This window comes from Monopterus albus, unplaced genomic scaffold (genome assembly GCF_001952655.1).
Source record: "Monopterus albus unplaced genomic scaffold, M_albus_1.0 scaffold226.1, whole genome shotgun sequence".
Classification (NCBI taxonomy): Eukaryota; Metazoa; Chordata; class Actinopteri; order Synbranchiformes; family Synbranchidae; genus Monopterus; species Monopterus albus.
Genome location: NW_018128106.1, coordinates 150,001 through 176,635, shown reverse-complemented (window position 1 = coordinate 176,635; position 26,635 = coordinate 150,001). Strand labels below are relative to the sequence as shown.

Genomic DNA, 26,635 nt, shown 5'->3' with positions numbered 1-26,635 from the left:
TGCTGAGGACATACAAGTGAAAAGCTGCTGAAACTCCACTGGTCTGATGAGTTTATAATAATCTGATAGGACCAATTAGTGCTTGATTGGATTGATAATGAATTAATCATGGAGTTCCAGGTCCAAATTTCCTTCTCTTTACTTTATTATTTCTTCAGCACACAAAACTGTCTCACTTCAGCGCTCTTCCTGTCTGAGTTTCCTCCTCAGCGCCAGACAAAGCAGGATAATACTCGGATGAGCATTATCTGAAGACGGCAGCCTCGAATTTACCCAAAGTCCACTCAGAAGAGGAAACTAAGGATGACCTTTGAGAAGGAAGTAAGACAAGAGAAACCTAAATATGGCTCACAAAATCTCAAGAATGCTGCCAGTTAGTAAATGCAAATCTATTTTTAGGTTTAATATAAACTCCAGCTTTTCCTGTGTCAACACTGAACAGTTGGCATATTTACATATTTATCTCTAACAAGGAAAGTACTTGAGGGTTGGGGAATGTCTCTGCTGAATTACAGTGTGTTTCACATGATTCACTGGTGATAAGCTCAAATGTATTTCTCTATGTGTTATAGTTTGTGGACTTTATCCCTGTTTTGTGCTTTTATTTTGGTTAGTTTTCTGTCTTGTGCCACGTCACCTGCCCCAGCTTTACCCCGGTTCACAGTCACCATTCATTATTTCCACCTGCTGCTCATTATCCTCTGGTCACCTGTCTATATATCCTCCTCCCTTCCCTCAATCTCCCACTGGTTCATTTTGTCTTCATGCCCTGTTGCTCTGTCGTCTCTGTTCTCTCAGCTCACCATTCCTGTATCTCTGCCCCGTAACTTAGTACCCATCTCTCATTTGTTCCTGACTTTGATTTGTCTCATTGTTGTCTGAGTTTTTCCACAGTACTTTGGTTATTTTCAATGGTTTGGTTTTCATTTTTGTACCCAACTCCCTGACCTAGTCTTTTTATTTTTTGTTTTAATACATCAAGTTGAGCCTTGTGTTTTGTTCCCGCTTCTTGTTTGGTGTTACATTAAAATACCCTCGACCTCTGCCTTGGCTTGCGTCTGCATATTTGGGTCCTTCCCTTGCCCAAAACTTAACACTGAGCTTTCCAGCAGATTTCTGGTATAATTATCAATTCTTGGAAAAGTTACAACTCAGACGAGAGGTGGCATGAAAGGAATCATACATGAAACTCATGTATTTTACAAAATCATGACTTTTGTAAATGTAACAAAGATATCAGAATTGTCCAGCTGCTGTGTTCATTGCTGTTTATTATTTTCACCTGAAACACTGAGATCATGCAGTTTTTCCCTCAGGAAGTTGCTGCAACTGGTCATTAAATGTTACTGAGGGGCCAGAGTTTGAGGAAAAATACCAAGTCTAAAGGTATTTGGGTCCTTCCCTTGCCCAAAACTTAACACTGAGCTTTCCAGCAGATTTCTGGTATAATTATCAATTCTTGGAAAAGTTACAACTCAGACGAGAGGTGGCATGAAAGAAATCATACATGAAACTCATGTATTTTACAAAATCATGACTTTTGTAAATGTAACAAAGATATCAGAATTGTCCAGCTGCTGTGTTCATTGCTGTTTATTATTTTCACCTGAAACACTGAGATCATGCAGTTTTTCCCTCAGGAAGTTGCTGCAACTGGTCATTAAATGTTACTGAGGGGCCAGAGTTTGAGGAAAAATACCAAGTCTAAAGGCTTTAGTTTTCTCTAACAGGAGAGGAAAATAAAGACTGAGAGGAGATTTATTGTCATGTCATTGTCATTCTTTGCAGTACATTCTGCATATCACATTGCAGTGTATTTTGTAACGCTGTCTTGGGAACTGAACTGACGTCAGATTTCTTCCGCTCATTCAGGTGACGTTAGATCACGGCAGATCTTCGTTTTCCTAATCAGCTCTTCTGCGCTCTCATCCCACCGAGGTCATCCTTCCTTCATCTGCTGGGTCTGTTTCCTTTAAGATCTGGTTTCTATCACTGACTCATAACATTTCTCTCTGCAGACTATTTTTTCTGAAGCACTTTTAAATTGTATGCATTTAAATTAGGTGCACTTAACCTGACAGGACATCACTGGCTCTTGAAGTAAATGTTATGTTTTTTTAATGCTGGAGTTTATAGAACTGTAACTTTTTGAAGAGTTAAGGGCAGAAAAATCACATTATGGTGGAGTTCATAGGTACAGTAATCGTACTGTAGTGTCAGACTACCTCTTGAAAAGTCTGATGGCGTAATCATTTCTGAAAACATGCAAAATTGGTAGCTAAAAAGGTTTAACAATATTTTTTAGAAATGCCAAATATTTACATTTTCTAAATATGAAATTGTGTATTGATAAATTATACATTTGCATATATGTTTTGGATAAATAAAAATACACCCATAATTAAAGTTGATACTTTTAATATCACCAGAAAAATGCGTGTTTTAAATCATATGCATACATAAATCTAGTTGGACAATGACCACTAATCTTTGTATGCTGATTACTTATTTTACTGTTTATTTCCCATCTTTTCACTCATTCTCTTGGATTTCACAGAAGAAGCCGTAGTGTTGTAAAAAACAAATCTGATCTACATCAAAATATACAATTTAATACATTTCCTGCTTTTTAAAACTATGTTCATATACATCCAGAGAGTATGAACTTCAGAGACACCATTATTTGGTTGGTTTTACTGGGATTGAAGGAACTATAATTAACTAAAGTTAAGATGTGTACTAAAGCTTATGATGTGCGTTTGCCAGACAGAAGGTTAAACAAAATGTTTCTAACAACTTGCATTATAGGAAGTGTAGGAACCAGTGGTTCTGTGGCTTTAACCTACTGTAGGAACCAAAAATCAGCCCTCTTCTGGCATTTGTTGCACTTATTTTGGCCATTCTTTTTAAAATTTGTTGTATTAACACGCACCATATTTTTAAAAGGCCGATTACAAATGGTTTTTCTTCACTTTAAAGATGCCAGTCAGAACACTTGCATTAGAAGATGGATTAAGCAGTTTATTGATACAATTACAGTATTTATTTACAACTAACAAAATACACAAACACTTTCAATACCACACAAAAATAATTTAAATAAATACACCCTTTGCAGTGTTATGACAGTGAGCGTCTCTCTCTGTGGCTGGTCTGCTGTTGACAGCTGCTGAGATCCACTGACTCAGGCCTGTGAGGCGATGGGTCCAGGTACTGTTCAAACTCGCTGCGGTCCAGGTCGTACAGGGTGTCCAGCTGGACCTGTTCTAAGTAAAACTCCAGGGGAGGCCCAGCAAAGTGCAGCGGGTTCGCATAGGCCCTGGACTGGCCCTGCTGCACACGGGGACCTGCAGAGGAACTGTTCTGCATGGGCCTGTGCTGACTGCCAAAGTACACCTGAGGCTCCACAGGGTATGCAGGAGGGTTTGGGTACACCACAGTCTTGTTTGAGAAAGTGTGTGTTGGTGCAGTGTCTGGAAAAAGGGGTGTGTTTTGGTAGCTGCTGTGCAAAGGGGTGAAGTTAGCTGGGGAGTCAAGTGTGTTTGGGAAGGTCGCCTGCTGGTTCTGGAGCAGATAGGTGAGGTTGTAGGGCACAGAGACGCATGAGCTGAAAAGTGAGGGGAGAGGAGTGTCTGTGGTCGGGGGCTTGGGGCTCTTCTTCATCTGCTTCCTCCTGCGGGGCCTGTACTTGTAGTTGGGATAATCAATGGTGTGCTGGACCCTCAGACGCTCAGCTTCCTGCATGTATGGGCGCTTCTCAGCCAAGGACATGGCCTTCCATGTTTTTCCTGCAGCAACACAGTGGGGTTAATGATCTGCAAAGCAAAACTGGCCTATACACGGGAGCCAATAACTTAAATGTCATGACTGAAACATTTTATGCTACTGAGCTTTTATTGGACCATTTTGAAATAAGATTAAGTTTTCTCCCATATGAGACTAAATCTAGGCCAAAGATCCTTTCTAACAAGGGAACACACAAACATCTCCTGTGGATACGTTTAATTTAGCAATAGCTTGTCCGTTCATGACATTATCAGGCTGTTCAAAGTCTTACCGAGTATTTTGCTCAGATCCGTGTTTTCCAGGTCTGGGTTGAGCTGCGCCAGCCGCCGGCGCTCTTCTTTGGTCCAGATAATGAAGGCGTTCAGGGGCCTCCTAACTCTCTGCTGTGTTGCGGCCGTCTTCGCTTCGGGGCTGGTGCAGCTGCTGTCTGAGTTCACGGACAACGGGCTGGAGGGCCCCGGGCTCGGTGAGAGGACGTCGCTCTCCCCTTGTGTACAGCCGGAGTCGTTGTCTTCAAACATGGCGCTGTTTGCGCAGAGCTGGAAAGCAGTGGGGTCACGGCTGAAACGCATGGTCACAAAAGGTGGTAATGTTTTGGCTCTGGCGCAGGCCGCTGTCATCTGTTAGAGTGATGTATATATGTAGCCGATCCACCAATAGGAGGCCAGGAGGAGTGGATTTAAGGTGTGAATTCCAGGTGTTTTCTCGGGGTCGGTGATAGGCCCATCTGACGCCCCAAACAACGACCTGACGAAACTTCAGATGGGAGTCTTGAGTCTGTAATACACCTCACAATTAAACTGTTAGGCACTGCAACAATAATAAATTCAATGTCAGCTGAATAAGGCAAATAAATGAACAGACCCCATGAAGTGAGATGTGCTCTATCGATTAGGGGCTTTGAGTAAACCCAATACCAGCCAATACATATAAAATGTTCAGAATTCAATTCAGTCTTATAAAGTGAAAAATTACAATTATATTCTTAGACAAGTTTGGTTTGTTTGCCATATTATTATGTTTGAATTTTGACATTTTTTATATTTCCGAATATTTTACAATACTTCTAATATTTGTGCATAAATACTTCTGACATTCTCGGCCTTTAATTTTTAAAAAGTGTTAAATATTTTTATTCACTTATTAACACTATATTAATTAAATCACACCTTTTCCTATCGGAGAGAAGTGGAATTTAATCAATAGGAGCTGAGAGGCAGGGTATTGATAGCTGCACATCAAAGTTCCCAGGAGGCAGGGCTGGTTACTAATTACATGGAGGCTGTTATCGGCCATCCACTGTCTCTATCAAGGTACATTTTACAGGACTGGAACAAACATGATCAAGGCGTGTTTATTACATGATTACTGCGCACAAATATTTGCTCAACACAAAAACTGATAGGTGTGCACAAAGGGGGCGCGACGAGCTCGCCTTCAGAAAACACGGAATACATCTTACATTTATTAACTATTAATACATTAACCTTAATTAAAAGACGATGAAAATTGACAGACTGACTTTCCAGAAGGCAGCTCAGGCGTTGGGCTGACAAAAGTGTATTGAAATGAGTGAAAACTCCAACAGAGAGGCAGACTCACAGAAACTAGAGCAGGATGACTGCTGCATCATTCATACATTTCTTTTACTAACAAGTAACATGGACTATCACTTCAGAAGCGCACTTGTAGTAAAAATATTTAAATTATAAAAATGTTTTAGTCCAAACACAAACACTTCTTAATATGAAATAATGGCTTGAGTATGATGATACAAAGAATGAGAAACAGGCTACAGGCAGCCTACAGTTGTTCACGCTAATTCCTATTGTCAAAATATGATTAATTATATCTACGGATCTTATAATAGCTATAAAAACAGCTAAACTAAAAAAAATAATTTAAAACCGTGTACCCACAAATACCAGACTCCAGAGAATCGCCTAAGGCGTGTTGACACCCCCCATTACAGGTGATCGCTTCTTCTATATGGTTTCTATAAACATCTGTTTTTGGTTAACGACAACAAACAATAGATGCCATTATGCAGCAGCAGCAGCAAAGCTGGATCTACAATACACGGCCTGGCCTGCTGTGATGCCTGCACCTGCACCGCTGTGTCCCGGCAGACGAGTCACTTGTGCAGCTTCTTTAAATTGTAAATGTTGTGCGTTATGGTTTTAGCGCAGGGAGGGTTAATACACAAGGGAAATGAAGGCTGTTGGAAGTACCTATTTTGCTGTAATCTGAATGCGAATTTGACAACGATGAACTTGCAGAAAACGTACAAAGCCTCTACTTCAAAGCAGTGACCAAAGTCACGTTGTTTAGGTTGGGCGACATTTTGGACTTTAACCCTCGTTAATCACGCGTAATGACGCTTGATATCATTTGCCAATGATCAATCCTATGTCACTGACAAATTCAGTAAGACGAGTGATTAAGGCACCGTGCTCCTTCACTCCATTTGACAGCTAAACCCATCTGAATCAGTCGAAACTGATATGTGCCCTAAATAGATAACGTTAAAAGTTTCAACGCATCAGTAAAAGCCTGAGAAACTGGGACTTTTCTTGGTATAGACTCGAGTCTAAAAAACAGAACTATTCATCCAACTAAACCCTGGTTGTCTGTGGTGTGTTTGTATTTCCTGGAGGGGGAGATTATGTCTTTTTTCACAGGTTAACAGATTTAGAGGTTGAATCCACATCCGCGGTGTTAAAAGGGACGCACGCCCCAAAACGCTGTGAAAAGCGCTAATGGATTTAAATAATTAGTTTGAAGGACACAGTGTGAATACAATAACAGTTAGTTTCGGCTGATCTTCTGTGTAAATTTAGACGGTTAAATAATAGACAGAATATCTGGAATTAACTTTTGGATATTGTAGTTTTAATTATGTGAAGAACCTTTAGCCCACTGAAGGTTATTTTGCTGTATTTCATTAAACACGTGTAATTTATCCTTTATTCTGGTCCTGTTATTGAAACCTAATCTCTGAGCTGACAGTAGAGTATCATTGCATTGTCTCATAGTCAAACAAGCTAAATGGGCACTATGCTTTCTGAATAGGGATTGTTGTCTGTGGCTTTCTGATCACAATGTGCTATTGTATTGGACAGAACTCATATATGAGACACTCCTCTCCTGACTCAGTTTGGATCAGTGATGACCAGGCTGGCACAGGTAGAGCTGCAAGAGGGACAACTTGGCAGGATTTACAGTGGCCCTCCTGAAGTCTTGGCTGTTCTCTGTGATGTCTGGATTGAATATTGTCGGGATTTGGAGCATCTGGTAGAACATGCTAAGAATGGTGTTGGGGTGGATCACCTGAGTTTTCAGTTGTGGACTGGAGCTTTTTGTCAGCGATGCGAATTCTCTTGGGGCTGCTGAACATTTGACTTGGCACTTTTCTTTTCTTGTTGTGGATATTGTATTTGGTGCAGGATATGCTGACCTGAAGATATTTCAGCAATTAAATGGAAGAAAACTGCTGAAGGGTCCTGGCCTCTGATAATGAAGCATTGTATTCCAACCTACCTTTGGTGCCATCCCACCAGTTTTCCTTACAGTGGTTCATTCATAAAGAGAGCCATTGTTTCATAGATGGAAGGTGTGAAGGGGATGTAATGCTGTTGACTCAGGTGACCATGATCTTCGCAGTGACGGACTGTATTGCGTTGTGTTGTATTGTATGGACACAGCAGGCCAGCATCAAGATACACTGTGCCAAGTCTTAGACCCCAGTCTACTGTATGCAGTGGTCTGGACCCCCCAATCACACGTTTGAGCAGATTCAACAGTAGACAGAGGCCTGTGGGGCCCTGAGTGCTAGCCTCCACACTCCTCGTGTAAACAGTGCCCTGCCCAGCCCTACATCAGGCCAGCTGAGAGGATTACATGCCCCCTGGTGTAGACAGGCTTAATGTAGCCTCATTAGCAGAACACAATAATGCCGCCACCTATAAGCAGAGATAACCAGCCAGGCCCTGTTGGACTTCAAACTCTGCTCAGACTCTAGCCCAGGTACCACACTGTGCAGCCAAAAAGATGAGGAGGCACTTGGGTGCTGAGGATGTATGCACTGTTTTAATCCATTTTCTATCATTTTAGGGGCTGAAACGATCGATCAATTAATTGTTGAAGTCATTCATTCTGCAAAAATTCCAAATGCTTGCTTTTTCCAGTTAAAAATGTGAACATTTACTACTTCAACTGTTTGAGAATGTTAGTTGAAGGAAACAAGCAACGCGAAGAAATGTTTACACTTTTTAAAAATGTATTTATTGAATATAAAAGTTTGAATTACCTAGCACAAGACACCAAATTGCAATAGAACTGAGAACACAAGTGCCAAATGACACAAACTTAAATAATTTAAAATAAGAAAAGAGATAAAGAAATGGTGAATAGACAAGTTTTAAAAAATGAGATTAAGTGCATTGAGGATTATTTAAAAAAATGTATAGGGAGTTTTAAAAAAGACTTGATAGCTTTTAAAAACTTTTCTGACATTTTCAGACTAAACAATTAGTTAATTTTAAACGTAGTCTACATATAAAATAAATCTTAGTTGCAGCTCTTCATCCTATTAAAAATCTGAATTATTTAGTTTATAAATCTGTTATTGTGATATATGGCTCATAATTTTAATTCATGCAAGAACAAATACTGTAACTTCAAACGATTCTTTCACTAAGGGCTTTTGTAATTTTCTTTCATCAGTTTGCCAAGCAGACTTTCTCAGACTGAGGCTGGATAATGAGGCAAAGCTCCACTCTTGCTGAAAAACAGCACTATTCTTTGTAAATTAGGAATTGTATTCTACACTGGCTACTGATAAGAGACTTATCTGACAATTTCAGCAAGTCTCCCACATCTTTTATTGTCAGTATTGACAAGTATTTAACTGTATTACCACAGCAGGCCATTTATTACACCTGCACTTCTGCATGGAAATAGTCTTCTTTCTGTCTAGTTTATGTTTGTCTGACCCTGATCCCAGACCTGTGTCATATATCTCTCCTCAGCAGACAGAGGAGAAAGAGGCCTGCATTTAGTTGTAATTAGCCCTAATTCTTAATTGGAACTAGACTGAGACCTGTGAGACACCATGATCTTTGTGTCTGTCTTCAATGGCTCATTCAAGGTAGCAGACAACCAAAACAATCTGACCTGGTCAACTCCAGCAGCAACGCTTGAATGTTTAATTAAATAGCGTGAACGGGTTAGACTCAGACATTAGATTATTTGGAACAGAAACCACAGACAAAATGTCTGCCTTGAACAGACTAACAAATCTTTTTAGCCAAAATGAATGACTGTTTTCTTAACTGCAACTGGGTGATGCTTGATTTAATTTCTTTATTCTTTTATGCAAACTTTGTACGACCACACACTCAGAGTTGATGTTTGTGTCTCTCTAAACTTTTAGCTCGCTCTTTTTCTCTCTTCTGCTCGTCTGAGACCTTATACAAATTCAAAAGGATCTGCTGCTTTGAAGATAAGCACTGTAGTTCTGCCATAAACAATGATTGTGCTGTTTCTTTCCTGTGGTGTGATTTATTTAAAGTATTATGCTGTAAGGATTTGGGTTGGTTTTCCTGGCAGGGCCGGCTGTGTATGTATCCACGACTTGTGTAGTTTATTGGATACTTCAGCTTCAGGAAGACGTGCAGGGAACCACAAGTAAAGTCATCAAAGTGCAACCTTTGATTTGGATGAAAACAAATTATAAAATCTGCAAATAATACAATGTTCTTTACTGGATGCTAATGTTGACTTAATAAAATCTATTATATTTAACTCACTGCTTGGTACATTGTTTCTTCTTGTCAGTTTTTATTTCTGCAGAACCGAGACCTCACTAATATGGCAAGGGGGGCTTTGTATCGGAAAAACAATGCTTGTGGTCTTATGCACGCACACACACAAACATATGTTTCCTTTGATAAACTGTTTTTTAATTTTATGTCAGTGCCCCTTAAGACAGTATCTGTGTAAAATACCAACTTATTTATAGCATGTGTGCCATTTTGACATATAAAATAAACGTGTAATGGAGAGTTCAAATGCAAGTGGCCCATTATCCAACCAAATCCCATGAGACTATATTCTGGTACAGGCAGGGTGTAAATCGCCATCGAGTATTGTGTAATATTGCAAAAATGAGATTCTTCATTGTAACAACCTGGATTTTATTCTAAATGTCTGGACTGACAGTGATGAACACCACATATCAAAGCATTAGTGTTTCTTCATGGCAATTTGTCTTTAAAGCATAACCTGGTAATGTTGCATGTATGCGTTTGCCTGAGGTTATACTCCAAGAGGGAGAGGAGAGGGCTCTTTTGGATGTCCACACCAGGATACAGCTGGCTATGACTAATTTCAAACTCCCTTCTAGGGCCTAGGCAACCCATTTACACAAGTAACACACATCACCAGGCATCTGTTTCCTGTTTTCATTCTATGAGTTATCTTATTTTCCTTATTTCCCCCTCACCTGTTACAGTTCACGTTCCTTCCATTATGAGGCACGGGCCGGTTACGCTTGTACACGAGGCCGTCAGGCGTTTGCCACTCAAAGCCATAGAAATACTCATGAATGTGGTGTAAGTCATATTATAAATATACAATATATAACTTATGACTAAATTATTTCAAAAACTAACATATCTGAAAATGTAGTTTGAGAAAATTCAGTGTGAAAAACCAAAAGCTGCTTTTTCCTTTTTAATTTTTATGACATTACATATTTAACATACCAGCCACATTATCTGCCAAGTTTGCAAAAAGTTAATGCACAAACATTTATTTAACATCTAACACTTACGAACTGTAATATTTAAGCAGCTTCTCATCAGTTGGTTTCAAGATCTTCTTCTCTGACATGTTAACAACCCAGCCTGGAGAGAGGCCAAAGAAGATCTGTCGGATGTCCTTCCTCATGGAGAGCATATGATACAGTTCATCCTTTGAAATGTCTGGCAAAACATATCCATACTTCTGTGCCAGGGCTATCCGTGCCTGATGGATTTTCTCTGGGTCTGCCAAGTAACCCCGGTTTTGAGCATCTGTGTAGTAAGGAACCATTTCCTCCCCTGGTAACATTCGCTTTGGAATCGGCTGCCCACGCAAGAAGAACGGGACCGGCTTGATGAGAATACCTGCAGAAATATGTTTGTCTTTCATGAGATTAAAATGCTATCATATTGGTGAGTGCATAAAGCTCAATGTTCATTAGTTACCGAGACTTATAGGATCGTAGAAACTGGTCGTGATGATGCCACCATTCCTCTCAATAGCAGCTATGGCTCCTTCAGAAGCTCTCTGAACCTCAATGTTGACTTTTGCAACAAAAATATCGGAACCCTAGAACAGAAAAAAAAAACCTGATGAAAAGTTGAACTTGTGGCAGAGCAAGGTGAAAAAACAGTCACAAACAACATCTTGATCTGTCTGTCACATGAGACCACATTGTGATGTGGTGCCATCTAGTGGCCCAAAATGATCCATGAACCACAGACTGCCCTGTTGATGACTGGGCACCCAACTTTCTTGTCAACATTACATCCTTCCCTTGCAGGTATGCAAAAGCTATGTAACATATCTTTAAAGCTAATACACAGCTTGACTGCAGCCATTACAGAAAATATATCTGTACTGTGATTCCCTCAAACATTTTATTTACTGCAGTTGGTAGAATTTGGGATATTCAAGTATAGGATGTATTCTGTGCTGATCAAATGTGAAAGCCCACTCCTCAAATCTCCCCTGACATAAGACATGGAAAATAAAGAAATTACTAGCCCTTTCATCCACTTTTTATGACTAGGACAAATGATTTGCCCCACAATTTTTGTAGACGAACACTAAGTCTTTCATTTGGCAAAAGTAAAACATTTTACTTCGCTAAAAATCAGTCTTCACAGTGAATTGTTCTAATCATGCTTCTTCCATTCACACACACATAAAAATCATCAACGATTAATGGCAGGTGTGAAAAAAAAAATCCATGATCAACAACATGCTTTACGCACACAGCAGCTACCTCGTCAACAAGCTGGACTCCATGGTCTCTCTTCAAAGGCTGGACTGTCACACCTCTGGCATTGACAAGCTGGGTCAGGTCTATGGGTTGGGTTGGGTCGACTCTTCCCAGATCAATCAAGTACTGCAGCCGTTTCAAAGACAGAGGCGGGTACTGAGGCCGGAGACTGAGGAAGAGCAAAGGAATGTGTTGGCAACTGATTAAAATCGTTTGGGAGAATGTGGTGCTCGTCTTCAAAAAAAGAACATAGGTTAACTTAGTGTAGTGATCCAAATGAACTTCTCTCAATGAGCTAATCTTAAAATGAACACATACTGTCATTTGTGAAAGAATTCAAACTAAACCATTTCTCTTTAGCTCTAGATTACCATTTTGTTTTGAAAATGCAACTGGGGTCTTAGGCTGAAAAATGTTGCTATTGTTTGAAAAACCCAAGTGCATCAACATACATAGGATTTGGTAGACTGTTGCTGACAGAAGTTAACAGTGACATCACTTCAGAACCATAACATGTGAATTTAGTCCAGCCCGTTTTTTACTAAACAAACACAAAGTGTACGTTTTTGTAATTGCCACACTATTACTGACCAGCAGACTTGAGAAAATATTTAAGACATTTCAAACATCTAAAGGCCTTGTTTTGAGATTGAAATCAATGCACTGCAATACTTTTCAGAGCTTGCAGGTACCCTGTAGACAACATTATCCTTAGGCTGACAGTATATCAACGTGTAACTTATGATCTGGGGCAATTTCGTTTGTGTAACAGCCAAAAAGGCACATTTTACTGACTGCATTGGTCAAGTGGAACACAGAGCGGTCACTTCTTACCTGTGTCCTTCATTGTAGCCATATTTTGGAATAACCAGATAAAAGGGAGTTTGACCCCCTTCAAATCCCAGCCGAGGTCGGTTGCCTCTCTGTCGCTCTCCTTTATGTCCTCGGCCGCTTCTGTTGCCACCATGCTGTCCTCTTCCCCGCCGTTTCTCCTACAATTACAAGAAAACTGAGGAAGGGGTTTTCTCTAGCTTACAAATATAACATCTATGGTTAGCACTCGTCTCCACTAGCTAACTAGCGATGGTTAGCATGCTAACTAGCAATGATACATAGATTATGCTGCTAGTGAGAGCAATAATAAAGTTATAAAATTGAAGCTGACTTCTTTTCTGGCTCCTGGTTCAGGCCGCAAGTTTGCCAAAGTTATTCGCGGCAGGCTCTGCACAAACTCTAACGCTTTCCCACCCGGTTTTTTAGGTCAAGAAATTTTTTTTTATGTTCCTGCTGCTCACATGTCAGTGAGCCAAACCAAGGACATACTAGACACGTGACAGAAATGAGCGGAAGTACTTGCTATTTAGCTCGGCGGCTTTTCGAAACAAAAGCACGAGAGTCAAAATACTCTGCATAAAGTTGGTGGAAAAGTCGGATTTCGTGCATATTTGGTGAATGTTATTAAATATTGGTATTGTAAAGGTATAAAGGTCTATTCAATAAGCAAACAGGCAAAATAAAACAGATTAGCAGTTTAGTCTTGTACTTATGAGAGGCTGAAATGTGCCTTGCTATCATTAAGTAGGATTTAACCCCTTTTAAAGCAGCGCTCATTGACATTTCAACGAACCAATATCTGTTTTGGATTTGTAAACGATTTTTAATGACAGCCAATAACGTAGTGGCGGGGGAGGGATCATAAAGCATCTCGGTGCCATTGGCACCTAATGTGCAAATGGCTAGCGTAAGCTTTCGGTGTATTATTTCCTAACATAGTTTGTTCCTAGTAATACAGGAAGAAGGGTGGACATGGCAGTCGTCATCGGTTGACATTTGTTCTTTAGCTGTTTCATACTGGATAGAGTTGGGCTAAGGTAGACACAGACTAACCGATAGAATATCGTTGTTAGGGGTAGCTAACTTCTCCATACACATCAGCTGCCTCAGCGCTGTATGTGCGGTAATACAATGTCCGCGCCTTTGCCTGCTATTGTGCCTGCTGCCCGCAGAGCCACTGCAGCGGTGAGTTCATCAAGATACGTTGGAATTTAGACCAAAAGCAGTTTGACTGACAGTAACGGGTACCTACAAATTCTGATATGCATTGACTTGTAGCTAGCTTCCTGTCTAAGTAGGTGTTTTTGTTTTTCTCAGGTGATATTTCTGCATGGCCTTGGCGACACTGGGTATGTAGAGAGTGTTTTCACCACCGATGCATAAATTATTAGAGTTTGTAACACAGGCAAATAGACTGTACTCAGTAATAGAAAGTAACTAAGTATATTTACTCTATTACTGTGCTTAGGTACAATTTAGAAGTATGTGAGTATTTCAGCTTACTGCTGCTTCTAGTTCATTATGACTCAGGCAAATATTCAGTTGTTTATGGTTTCTTTGATCATTTCAGATGCTAGTTACCTTGCATATTCAGATTAATACAAAATAGCATCAACAAATGCACTCTGATGTAATATTATAGGTTATTTACTAAGATTGTATATATTTTCTGAATAATCAAACGAACTGCTGTACTGTTTTGTTGTTTTGCTGTGCTAAACAGTACACAGGACATATTTTTGACATTTTTAATATTTGGGAGGCACTTTTTTCTGTGCTATGCCAGTATTAAAATGTTAAACTGATATCTCGTTATTATGACAATGAAAAAGTATTGAGTTGAATTGATAAATGGGCCGGGGCATGGTGTCTTCCCACTTTGCTACATTTACCAAAGTATAAGATTTGAGAACTTGTTCCACCATTGACTATATTTAAAACTGGTTTAATGTTGTCCAATATGACAGGCATGGCTGGGCTGAAGCTTTCACAGGCATCAGGATACCACATGTGAAATACATCTGTCCTCATGCGTAAGTATTCACCCAATCCGTAACATTACATAGGGTGCCTGCAAGTCTGAGAGCACCTAACTAGTAACTAGATCATATAATCTTGAATGTTGTGTTTCATATAATTGGCATTAACGTGTGTAAAAATGAATAAATATGTTCACTAGGGCTGTACCCGACTAAGAATTTTGTCAGTCAACTCAGATTCAGCTGTTCAGTCCGACTATTCAACTGTTTGTTATTATATAGCATAGACTGTCAGAAAATCAACTGCCGTGAATTTCACTGATGATTTAGACCACATTTAACATTAGTAATCAAATGTAAAGGAGTGATGGAAACATATTTCTGAGTGTTTAAAAATCAATGAAGGCGGCTGCATATGATGCAAGATTTAAATTGCAACATATTTAATTTGACAATATACAATGTCTTATGGATTTGTTGGAATAATGACACAGGCAGTACACTTCTATTTTTGTTAAAATAGTGCTCTTATAGGCATTTTTAAGTCAACTTTGAGGGGGCAGCCCTAGTGTTCACCCTTATTTACAGTGTATAGTTAGGCAAAATAGTGATGTTACTTTTCTCCAATGATTACAGTCCCACCATGCCTGTTTCTTTGAACATGAGAATGTCCATGCCTTCTTGGTAAGTGTCAGAGTATTTGAATATGTCTGAACAGATTGCATGGCTGTCACATACATATTAAACTCCGTATTTGTTTTCTCATGTATAGGTTTGATATTTATGGGTTGAGTCCAGATGCAGGTGAAGATGAGAGTGGTATTAAAAGAGCGTCAGAGAACAGTATGTCTATAAAATTTATTGAATTTTTGTACTAGATTAGGAATATGGATCATATGCCTAAAGAGTTTGTCTACATGTTTTCTTTGATTCTCCACAGTTAAAGCTTTGATAGACCAAGAAGTGAAGAATGGAATACCTTCACACAGAATTATCCTCGGGGGATTTTCGCAGGCAAGTGTGGCATGATGATGTGTTACATAACATTGTTTATACTGTGAGTCACCACTGGTGTACATAATGTATTTAAATAACCAAATCCAAAAGATACATACACCCATACAGCATACAAGTGCACTTCTCAAGGGACAGCGTCTTAAAATATAAGTGTATACATTTGAAAAAACACGTTTTGGATTAACAGACATTACAGTGAGTACACGAAATTCACTGTTGGTTTTAGTATCTATAGGATTTGTGGAACAACAAAAATTTGAAAATTATCCTTTATAGTCATAAAAATATGTGACCATGCAAGATTAAAAAAGTGTTGTTGTTTTTCCAGGGTGGAGCGCTGTCTCTCTACACGGCTCTGACAACTCAGCAGAAACTTGCTGGAGTGATCGCTCTAAGCTGCTGGCTTCCTCTCCACAGCTCCTTCCCTCAGGTAGAAAAAAGATATGATACAGACCACACTGTGTACACTGTGCTGTTTACATGCTCACTGCATTAAATGCAAATTATTGAGTAGTTCAGTGAATAGAACAGTTCAAACTCATCATGTTGTTTGTTAATTTCAAATTAATGTAGCACCACACATCATTTAAATGCCCAAAATATACATAAAATGTACTGTGAGCAATTCTTTTAATCAAATTACAATTAGGGCTATCACATAGCAAAGTCATAATCTGATAATGAGACTGATCTCTTTTATTCTTAGGCATCTGCCAATTGTGTTAACAAGGACGTGCATGTCCTGCAGTGCCACGGGGATGCTGACCCCCTGGTCCCCTTTATATTTGGCAGACAGGCAGCAGAGAAGATGAAAAGCCTCATCAACCCTTCCAACTACACTTTCAAGTCGTATCGGGGTGTACCTCACAGTGCCTGTCCAGAGGTCAGACTGGAAAAAGTCACATTTGGCACTGAATCTCTAGTTGTTTTCTGTATTATGTATAGCTTTTATTTTCTTTTGTATCTGCAGGAAATGGTGGATATCAAACATTTCATAGAGAAGCAGCTTCCTCCCATCAGTGCTATATGAACTCAGGAGTGTCTGCACAGCTAGACGCTATCATCAGAATCCTTTGGAACTGACTCCAGTGAGACCTGGTGGGCTCGAGGACTGACATGATGATAAAATCATGCTGCTATTTATAGAGCCAGACAGGACTGGGGCTGCTACACGTCAGCCTGGGAGCCGCATGACTTAAATGATGTTACGTCCTAACCTGGAGCCGCACACAATCCTCAGTGTTACAGTAGAGTAACACTAGTTGCTTGATTGTAAAGTAACTTGCTATTAAGATGAGCCATTATCTGCAGGAAACGTATGTACTGGAATCAATAGGGCTATACTTTATGGTTTAATACGTAATGTCTCACAATACATGGCCTGTTGTTAAATGCTTTTAATTAATGTAGTTTATCTGTAGCAGTACTGAAATGTCCTGATTTTCTCAGTTTTAAATTATAATTAAAATAATAATGGTGTTTGTATTTGTCAAGCAAAACAGCCAACTTAAAGAGATCCATTCTGTAACATGAGATTTTTTTTCCAGTTCTTCTGGTATCTTAGACAAAACTTCAAAAATAGAAAAAAAAAAACAGACCATTCAGAGGAAAATTGTTTTTTTTTTTTGCCGCACTAACTTGTAGAATATTACATTTGTTAAACTAATCACAGCATAAGGCATTTGCAAACAAAGCACATATGCAGAGATCATATTATTTTAAAGCAGCTTAATACACCACCCATGTATGAAACCTGTCAAATAATAGTTTATCAAATATTTTGAAGCTTTTTGGAACATGACAGGAAACACAACATATGATTGATTGTGCTTTATTTTATTTGTGAGAATTCAAATAGCTATTTCACACATACCTTTTTAAATACATAAATATATCAGTGGTCACGGTCACATATTCTGTTTTTTCTTTAATATATTATGACTAATATCACTGTATTGAAACACACTGACATGATCTGTTTCTGGGTATCAGCTCATCCAGTTGTAAAAACATTATCTTTGAGAAGAGCTGAAAGCACCAACATACAAAGTCATTGTTGCACCGTCCATGTTGGACCGAAGGTGCGAATGTAGAAGATCGTATTCCAAGGCACTTTCCTTCTTCTTAAGTCACAGTTAAATAAAATTTACTAGTGTCTACAAGAACTGGATATGCATTAAGGCCCACAATATACCGAAATACAAATACAGTGCTCACAGATGCATGCTCTCCCTCATTAAACAAGGTAGAAAAGTGCAATGTCAAGCTCTAGGGAGTGTATAAAAATATAGATATGTTTTTGAACAAGTAACTGTGATGCTTATCTTAGCATTTGTTCTTGTTTGCTCCAGGGATTTTGGTAAGCTAATCATGGATAAATAATAAAGTTACAGCTGGATAAAGACTGGTTTTAAGTAGTGTTCATTTTCCTGTCTCTTTCTTTAAATAGCAGCCCTCCAGCAAGAACACAAAACTCCTTCGAGTGGGACGCATGCACCAATGTCAAAAGCAAAGTGTGCTGCAGTGAAGAGTCTATGGCTCAGGTGGAGGCTCCTCCAGGTTCTTCACCAGATCTGTGTACACAGCTGAGTTTATAAAGCGGGGATACGAGTCTCTCTGCATCAGTGTGTAGATCTGCTGCTGAGCGTCATCAAATGTGTGCGAGGTTGGCTCCAGCATGTTGCGGTTGATCACATCTCGAACCCGAGAATCCAAACTGACCTGGAGAAGATGGCGAGACACAGGAGTGGTGATCAACTAGATGTAAACGCATCATCTAAAGTCATCAGGTAATTTGTTGAATGACACAAAAACTTAAATGGTACGTAAATGCCAATTTCTACTTTGCTCTTCCCAGATAGAATAGGCTATATAAATAATGTGACATGGGGAATGTGGATTAGCCTCAAACAAAATGTACTATCAGTGAGAATTAGCCAAGGATGTATTATAGGAGCTGGATCTCAGGCTGAAAGATGGCACCCAGTCGCTTGAATGAAAACTTCACATCTGGCGCGTGAGCTTCTGGGTTTGCTTCAGTGCACTTGTGCCTGAATGTTTCCGTATCTGCCTTGGCTGGTGCGTTCCCGCTTTGCTCATATACTTTACAACAGGATGATGTCACAAAAAGAAAACTGTTTTCTACGCTCTTGGAAAGCTTTACAAATATCAAACCTCCATGGAGTAAGCATTCATAATAAAAGTGATAATTGACCTGGTCTGTGGCTGAAGGTGTTCTGTCAACAGTTTGACTAAGCCATAGGGGATTTTTGTTGCAGTACAATGAGTGGCCACAGGGAAACATTAGCTGTGTGGCAACATTGGAAAATTACCATTCAAAAGGCCAAGCTAGTCTTTCTATGTGTTAATTTTGTCCAGATATTGAATATACAATACTATAAAATAGAGAAAGCAGCAAGTCCTCACATTTGAGGCCAGGGGGTGCTTGGCTTTTTCCCTTAGATAAATGAATTACCTGATTAACCAATTATAATTAAATAATTCAGTTAGTTGATCATTAATTTCCTGTCAGTTGACCAACAGATTAATTTGTGGCATTAACATCATGCAGTCCCCTTGAGAAAATGCCCAGCCTTAGTGGCTCACCTCTTTAGGGGAAAGGATCGAGACAAAGTCCTCATATATTTGACGGACTTTATCCTCCACCACAGTCTTGTTGGTCTCCTTTTTGAGCTCCTCGCAGGCGAGCCAGAACATTATGTTTTCCTCACTGAACTCTGACCGCAGAAACTGCCTGAAGCAGCTGCGACCTGCCGCGCTCTTCATCACCTTCTCAAACGACATCGACCAGGAGTGGACATCTTCCAGAGTAGGCTTCGGGCTTAAGAACAGAAAAGTACTGAAATGGTTAATTTTTTATTTATTTTTTTTTACTAATAATAGCACACCATATACTAAAACAATGTGGCGTCTTGTTGAAATGTTCCTTGGAGGGTTTACAATGCTTATGCATTACCTTTCTTCACAGTTAGCGGTTTCCCCTGGCTTGCGTTCAAAGGTGGATCTCTGAATTGACTCATCCTCACTCCTAACAGTCAAACTGGAAATAAAATAAACAGAGTGTTGTTTAGCTCTAATCATGTAGCTATTTACTGCAAAGTAGCTTGTCAACCAGGTTTGATTTCCTCACCAGAGCACTTAAATAGCTCTAAAATACTATAAATGTCAGCTTTTCTCACTATAAATAATGCATATATTTGTCAAATACACATGCAAAACTGCAGTATGACTTACATTGCAGGGCCAATAGTATGGAGAAATACAAACATTATCCTTTTGGTTGCTGGACCTAATGAGATGTCAAATTTCCTCCAAGTGAAACAAGGAAAATCTTTGGAGTCACAAGTACAAAGTGCCTCATTTTAAGAGGTCATGAACCAAGAACACTGGAAGCCACTGGTCTCAAATATCCTTATGCGATCCTTTATTAATTACAGTGTAAAGAGCTATTGCGCTCATTGATTTTCTCCATTATAGCATACAGGTGTTGTATATTGCACATGTTTTTGTACCACTTTTGAAATAACAGAACACTTCCAGTAGGTACAGGATGTCCTACTGGGAATGACTGCATGAATATTTAACTGTGTCAAATGTCCACCTTGTCCTGTGGGGATCACCTGTGTGTAATTAAAATGTTCCTAACACTTGATGGAGCAGCTGGCACTAGACTAATTGGTTGAGGCGAGAGTCCATTGTGAGCCATCCCATCTGGGAATGTGGCTGTTGTAACTGTGCAACAATTAGAGTTGGTATAGATGCAGAGACAAAAATCTTACTTATCCCTGGTGGAGTGAGGTTGGCCATCCTCAGAGGAAGCTCAAGTAAATGGTTGATAACTTCAAAACAGATTAAAACCCCTGAGACCTCCAGCCAGTGAGATACAACTTGGGTCGCAGGACCGTTGAGTTTCTGGCTTTTGAGGACGATGGCATGGGCTGTGGTGTTGCTGAATGAGTGGGAGGATGTAGGCGTCGTATTCATTATTAGGAATTTCAAATTCTGCCAACAAGTACTTCTCCATATTATAAAATGATGCAGTATGCTGCTGTCACCTTACATTTACTACATCACAAGTACATAATGTGTGATTTTTCACTGGCCTTCCAAAAACAACAACAAAAAAAAAACAGGTTTCAAAAAAAAAAAAAGTCTAATTTTCAGATACAGGGATGGCATGTTGTTCTGCATGTTGTTCTCTTCTTGCAACATCCGGTTCTGTGCCAACATTTTCCAAAGCATGTGTGCAAGACTCAAGTTTCTGCTGCTATGCACTGACAAACTGCATTAAGCTACAGACATGGCGCAAACAGCTCAGTTGGCTAAAATAAATGACAGTGTAACAAATAAATGTGGTAGGTTCTTGCATGTAAAAGGTCTGCAGTGGAATAACTTCACAGTTCAAGATGCACCACACAGACCGCAAAACAGCCCACGCATGAAACTGAATTAAAATACAGCACTAACATAATCTGTGAGCAAAGCTCTAAAAATGTTAGAAATAGAAAAGTCACACTGACTTTATTGTTAGGTACTGAAAATGTATGTGACAATTCCCCAGAGCCCAGGTTAGTACTGCACTTAAGTACACTTTTGAGGTATCTTAAGTATTTCCAGTTGCTGCTACTTGGCACTTTGACTTCACTACATTTTAGAGGTAAATATTGCACTTCTTACCCCACTGTGTATTTCATAACTTTCAGATTAATAAAACAATATACAGTTTAATCACTTTATTGATCCCTGGTGGGTAATTCACAAGAAGTATAAGCTCCATCTTTACCAGCTGCAAATGTGTAATTATAACCCAGTTATATGCTATACATCAATGTAAAGCGAGCCATTCTATATGATGAGAACTTTTAGCTTTGGTACTTTAAGCATATTTTGATGCTAATATTAAGTGGGTATAGATAATGGGTGAATGAATGGATGATGAGCAGTAATCTGTGTGTCTTGGACCACTTCTCTTCTATCTCCGGACCTGCGTGTGTGGGAGGCGGTGGAGTGTTATTACCAGGAGCAGCTACAGCAGCAGCACCAGCAGAAGCAGCAGGCGTTTGAGGCGTTGGTGGCGGTGCTTCCCATCCTGTGGTGCGCTTGGAGGACACTTGCAGCTGTTTCCCGATGAACCTGCAGCTGTTTCTTATGCTTCTCCGCCCGCTCTGATCCCATGGACTGCAAGGAGAAGACGGGAGACCACAGTGAGAGCTGGTCTGTGGAGGGGACGGGTTTTTTTTGTTGCTGGAACCCGCATTAAGCTGGAGCATTACACACACACAACCTTCACAGCCCAATAAAGCACAAGAGATTAGAGATCTGCCAGGATGCGTGCAGATCCAAGGAGGCTCGCATCTTCCAGAGATAAAGTTGGTTGATAACGCTGTAAAAGCCTTGTTTAATGTTATCCCGAAACCCTGCAAATGATGTGTATTCGTTAAATTTAAACAGTATCTGAAGCCAGGAAACCGTGTCCCGACTCGTGGGGTCAACTTCTGTGATCCAACCCCAGTAATCAACACGTTTTTATCAATTAACAAAGCGTCACGCGTTTAGGTTCAGAGCTCTTAACGCAAACAGCTTAAGAAGCTGATGACAAATGTCCTACCGTTTTGTTGGATTATGGCGAATGTGACAGAACCAAATTGTGACGAGCCACAACCCCTCCTCATCTCTCTTCTCCTCTTTCTGTCTGAGGGATGAGCAGCAATGATAGCGACAAGGCGTTACTCTTGGACGGCAGCAATCGCACCATCAGTCGCATCCTCCGGAGAATACACACACATGATGCTCTAGTCATGAAATGCAGTTGCCCTAAAGCATGCAGTATACAGCCATCTATAGAAACATAATGACATTATGTGATCAGAAAACCTGATCATTTACAGTGTAGTCAGATTTGTATTACTTTAGGTTAAAAGCAGCAGCTCTACTAATATTTACTTTGCTTGATCAACGGTTTAATGATTTTTATGCAGATCACAATATGCACGAATTGTCCAAGATGCATTGTAATGTTTCTGGATGCTGGGAAGTCCAGACAGAGATGCTCCAGCCTCACTGGATCCGGAAATTATCCGCCTTATTCTCCAAAAAGATGTACGAGCACGGGCGCCAAACTGTTAAAAATCAAATATAAATGTGTACTCACTGTGCCACCATGATCACACATGACCACGATCACATCCGTCTACCTTGACTCAACACAAACCAGTTGGTTTCCCTACGCGCATGCGTTTCCTGCAAGTGTGAAAACCGGCCACAGCACATTGGGCAGTTTCTTAAAGCAGCGACTTCTTCTGCACAGACTGAGCTGCCAGACCATTGCACTGATGGTATTTTGATTCACAAATCTGTAACTGTATTATGATTAGACTCCCTAGCAGTGGTGCTAAATTGGAGTCAAACTGGTTATATCCTAGTTTATACCGTCCCCCACAACCCCATTCTGGGATCATTCGACTCTGCATAAATTAGAAAATGTAGAAATGTAGTAATACTATAAGATTGAAATCTTGCTTTCTGTAACACTGACAAGCTGTCAGTGTTTGAAAACAACGCATACCCTATAAAAATTGATAGATGCCACGTAGTTCTGGACACCAAGACACTGAATAATTTAATCAGACACCCGAAAAAGCAAATTAATCTGCAGCTTTTTCTCTCCTAATGCGGTCCTGTACCACATGTGTCCACCAGAGGGCAGTGGTGATCTATTTAAACACGCTAAGCGAATGAAAAGCAATAGAGAGTAGGTCAGGAGAACTTGAGATCAGTTGTGTAAACTGAAAACAGAAATGTTCTTTAAGATGAATTCTAAAATCTGTTTGGCCTTCAGGACCCTGCTTAGTGTGATGCTGCTTGGTCCCATGCATATGTAGAAACTGTCAAGAGCTCGAACTCCATCAATGAACTTCACCCATAATTCTGAATATTTCATATAGTCATGTTGTTATATGTCTTTTCATTATCTGCATATAGTCCAAATGCTGCAGTTGTTTAAAGGAATTAAAAACGCAGGTGTTTTGTTTGAGTACTTTCCTTGAGATTTTCATTTTTTATACATTTCAAACAAATATTGTAGATTATGTTTTAATGTATAAAATTTATCTTACAGTAATAATTGCTAGTTACTTTTTAGATTATGATTTTGGATACAAAATGCAAATTATTCATTTATTGGATTGTTGAAGTTAAAACCTATGGTTCACAACCTTTTTTGTTTGTGATTCCTTAATGTTCATAAAGTAAAACTAGCCTATTTTTTAAAAGCAAAGAGTATATATGAATATAAATTAGTAAAACTTGCTAGTCTCACAATATTATTAATCAGTTTTTAACCCCTTGAATGTGCTTTTTCACCTGTATCTGCCCCTTTTTTTTTTAAATTATTGTAAAACCTTTTAGAGCTCATACATGTTCACGGTATCATTGTAAAGATAATGCTCAGGAGTTTAATTTTGTATATTTTATTATTTATGAAGTTTTAATATCCTTTCTGGTTTTCTGGATTTTTTTGTATTTATAATCTTCACTCAACTACAATATGACAGTCATAACTCACAGTTCCCATTAAGAACACTGAGGAACTGACCTCAGTGTTTTAGTTGGGCCCCTTCAACATGGAAAGTAAATGACTAAACGTAAATTAAAATGGTAAAATTAACTTTGCCTTTGTCTGTAGTTAAAAGGCAACCAGCCTTTTAAACATTCTAATCTGACTAAAACAGAACTTGCGTCTACACTATATCTCACTGCACTAAGGTTACAAACACACACACAGGGGGGATAAGAAATTAAATTCAACACATTTTCTTACATGGTACATATTGTGGAATGAGATTATCCACTGCTGCTGAATAAGCCAAATACAACATTTCAAATATGCAGCAGAATAGGAATGTCCATTACATTCCACTTAGTGTGGCTTAGAGAAACACGTTCAATATGCAGATGGTTCTCTCTCTAGGCCTCTTAATAAATCATATATCTCACAGGTGTACAAATCAGATTTCATCTTTAATTGACCCTGCTCTCTGGTAAGACAACATTACTGTGATCTATAGCTGGAACATATAGCCAGTGAATATTAATCTTTTCACGTGGGTGTGAGCGCTGTCAGTTTCAGAGCCTCATACAGAGAGGATGCAACTTTTCAAAATACATTCAGTAAATCACCCACCCGGCCATCGGTTGATTTACCTCCTATTTTCCCAGTTTGCAACTCATTCATCACAAGTCATTGCTCCTACTTGGGCAGGGAGTTAAAAACCTTTAAAGCATTGAGGCTCAAAAGTTATTATTTTCACTCATTTCTGTTTTGAAATTTAAAGTAGGGTCTTGCACTGTGAGCCTCTCTCCAGAGTTTATCTCAGAGCCACAGAGGTTTCTGCTGCAACGATTCCTCTTCTTTGTTATCTGGATGATTAAATGCCATCCTTACACATCTCCACTGCTCGGGTGGCCGTGCTGAAATGTGGTATAACTATAAGCAGCGCATCACCACTTTCCTCCATTATGCGAAAGTGAAGACAAGCCCAGTAAGTTTGCACATAAGCTGTTTATTTTGCAGTCCACCCAGTGTGAACTTTGATAAAATTCAGTCACACCTTTTATAAATTTGTGATCACTTGCAGTCTGGAGCCTTGGATTAGTTTTATTTTATATCAAGCATACAGCATAATATTTGCATTCATTTCTCTGATTGTGTTGTTGTGGCGTACTTGGCACAATTGACCTCAGTGAGGAGGAACTATTGTGCAGCCGATATGTTCCCAGCAGGGAGTAAATAAGAAGTGCAGCCATAGCTAAAGCTAAAGAAAGCACTATGTCAGTTTCATTTTTACACAGAATAAACCATTAGATTCTTAATAATGTATGGTTTATAATTTCATAGAACTTGGGGTTTACTTCATATTTTACATGTATTTCGAATGTGCCACCCCTCTTTGAGTTTGTTCTCCCAGCCTGGCCACACTGTTTAAAATTTCCTAGATCCACCCCTGAAGGATTTTTTGTTTCTTTTTGACAGTTTTCATGTGAACAACCAAGTGCAGCACTGTTTGAAAATGTGTGTTGTTATTTCCATAGTTAAACAATACTGCATGACAAACAGTTCCACACCAAGAACATGACTTGCTTACTATTTATTTACATTTTTGTTACCTTTTCACAGGAAAGAATAAAAAAGCCCTCAAACCTTCCAATATATAGTACAATCAATAAATCACAGACCTTTTTCTTTCTTGAGCACAGGAAGCTCAGAAGTAATCAACATGTTTCCAATAATCTCAGTGTGTAAGTTAATGAGATTTCTCTGGGAGGAATAAAAATCATCTATGCCGGACTGTGTCCAATGCCATTTGCCTCTCCTGCACATATGCTATAGAAGAAGAACAATAACAGTAACACCCACCAGTAACATAATGTAATTCTATTTAATAGGCCTGCAGTCAGAGAGCATGTGATTCCTGCATTCCCTGGGGAAGAGACTTTAATGAGAAGCACGGACAGCAGGTAATAGTGTAACAAGGACGGAGGTACTTCATATTCACGCCTCATTTACTGCCAAATAGCAACCGTGTCTGCAGAAAGTCTAAAAGCAAGTGTGGAAAAAAGGCGACATCAGAAGAAGAAAAATGTTTTTGGCACTGATTCTCGAATGTGTTTTTCCTCATACACCTGGGAAACCGAAATAATTTGGTGGCTCATCCTCTGGTTTCTGTTGGAGTCTGAGTTATATCATCCAGTTGTCATGATAAACTGAAGGTATATACGCGCCTCCTCTCTGACTTGGAGGACTTGTACATCCTGTAGAAGTGCGTGGTGGCAGGTTTTAAGCACAGCCAGTCAGATGGGTGCAGGTTCTTTTTAGTATCTGTCTTGAAGCTTGTTAAGGTTTAATGTTCTGCGACCTCTACTGTTTTACATCAAAGCTTAACTTCTCCTG

General features: G+C 39.4%; 4 protein-coding genes across 6 annotated transcripts; 1 reads left to right on the top strand and 3 right to left on the bottom strand.

Moving 5' to 3' along the window:
• Positions 1–3,115: 3,115 nt before the first annotated feature.
• On the bottom strand, positions 3,116–4,449 carry sox32 (SRY-box transcription factor 32). Its single transcript, XM_020619812.1, has 2 exons — positions 4,058–4,449; positions 3,116–3,788 (listed from the first exon to the last, which is right to left on the bottom strand). The coding sequence occupies exons 1-2, from the start codon at positions 4,404–4,406 to the stop codon at positions 3,121–3,123; spliced, it is 1,017 nt and encodes a 338-aa protein (XP_020475468.1). The 5' UTR covers positions 4,407–4,449; the 3' UTR covers positions 3,116–3,120.
• Positions 4,450–10,584: 6,135 nt separating this feature from the next.
• On the bottom strand, positions 10,585–13,100 carry mrpl15 (mitochondrial ribosomal protein L15; the record flags this gene model as incomplete). Its single annotated transcript, XM_020619807.1, is given in 5 exon segments — positions 10,585–10,955; positions 11,037–11,160; positions 11,840–12,005; positions 12,671–12,828; positions 13,002–13,100. Coding segments are annotated over 5 exon segments (885 nt in total), but the record flags the coding sequence as incomplete, so codon positions are not given.
• A 20-nt stretch (positions 13,101–13,120) lies between these two features.
• lypla1 (lysophospholipase 1) lies at positions 13,121–17,145 on the top strand. Its single transcript, XM_020619802.1, has 9 exons — positions 13,121–13,855; positions 13,988–14,019; positions 14,638–14,703; positions 15,286–15,333; positions 15,422–15,492; positions 15,590–15,663; positions 15,995–16,096; positions 16,373–16,549; positions 16,637–17,145. Exons 1-9 carry the CDS (start codon positions 13,787–13,789, stop codon positions 16,694–16,696), a joined length of 699 nt encoding a protein of 232 aa, XP_020475458.1. The 5' UTR covers positions 13,121–13,786; the 3' UTR covers positions 16,697–17,145.
• A 65-nt stretch (positions 17,146–17,210) lies between these two features.
• Positions 17,211–23,624, bottom strand: LOC109971507 (regulator of G-protein signaling 20-like). Of its 3 annotated transcripts, XM_020619806.1 has the most exons (6): positions 22,838–23,624; positions 22,295–22,451; positions 21,704–21,864; positions 19,643–19,726; positions 19,273–19,507; positions 17,211–18,387 (listed from the first exon to the last, which is right to left on the bottom strand). In XM_020619806.1, exons 3-6 carry the CDS (start codon positions 21,859–21,861, stop codon positions 18,199–18,201), a joined length of 666 nt encoding a protein of 221 aa, XP_020475462.1. In that variant the 5' UTR covers positions 21,862–21,864; positions 22,295–22,451; positions 22,838–23,624; the 3' UTR covers positions 17,211–18,198. The 3 variants fall into 3 exon arrangements, with proteins under 3 accessions (XP_020475462.1, XP_020475461.1, XP_020475459.1); XM_020619805.1 differs by having other exon boundaries at positions 22,295–23,624; XM_020619803.1 differs by lacking the exon at positions 22,295–22,451.
• Positions 23,625–26,635: the final 3,011 nt, after the last annotated feature.

What these genes read in the sequence shown, in the direction of transcription:
- sox32 (XM_020619812.1), bottom strand. Translation starts at nt 4,406, where the DNA reads ATGACAGCGGCCTGCGCCAGAGCCAAAACATTACCACCTTTTGTGACC. An exon ending in GGATCTGAGCAAAATACTCG is followed by an intron (nt 3,789 to 4,057) that starts GTAAGACTTTGA and finishes GTGTTGCTGCAG; the next exon opens with GAAAAACATGGAAGGCCATG.
- lypla1 (XM_020619802.1), top strand. Translation starts at nt 13,787, where the DNA reads ATGTGCGGTAATACAATGTCCGCGCCTTTGCCTGCTATTGTGCCTGCT. An exon ending in TAAAAGAGCGTCAGAGAACA is followed by an intron (nt 15,493 to 15,589) that starts GTATGTCTATAA and finishes GATTCTCCACAG; the next exon opens with TTAAAGCTTTGATAGACCAA. An exon ending in TCCACAGCTCCTTCCCTCAG is followed by an intron (nt 16,097 to 16,372) that starts GTAGAAAAAAGA and finishes TTTTATTCTTAG; the next exon opens with GCATCTGCCAATTGTGTTAA.
- LOC109971507 (XM_020619803.1), bottom strand. Translation starts at nt 22,858, where the DNA reads ATGTGTGATCATGGTGGCACA. An exon ending in TGCTGCTGTAGCTGCTCCTG is followed by an intron (nt 19,727 to 21,703) that starts GTAATAACACTC and finishes TTTTATTTCCAG; the next exon opens with TTTGACTGTTAGGAGTGAGG. An exon ending in CGATCCTTTCCCCTAAAGAG is followed by an intron (nt 18,388 to 19,272) that starts GTGAGCCACTAA and finishes CATCTTCTCCAG; the next exon opens with GTCAGTTTGGATTCTCGGGT.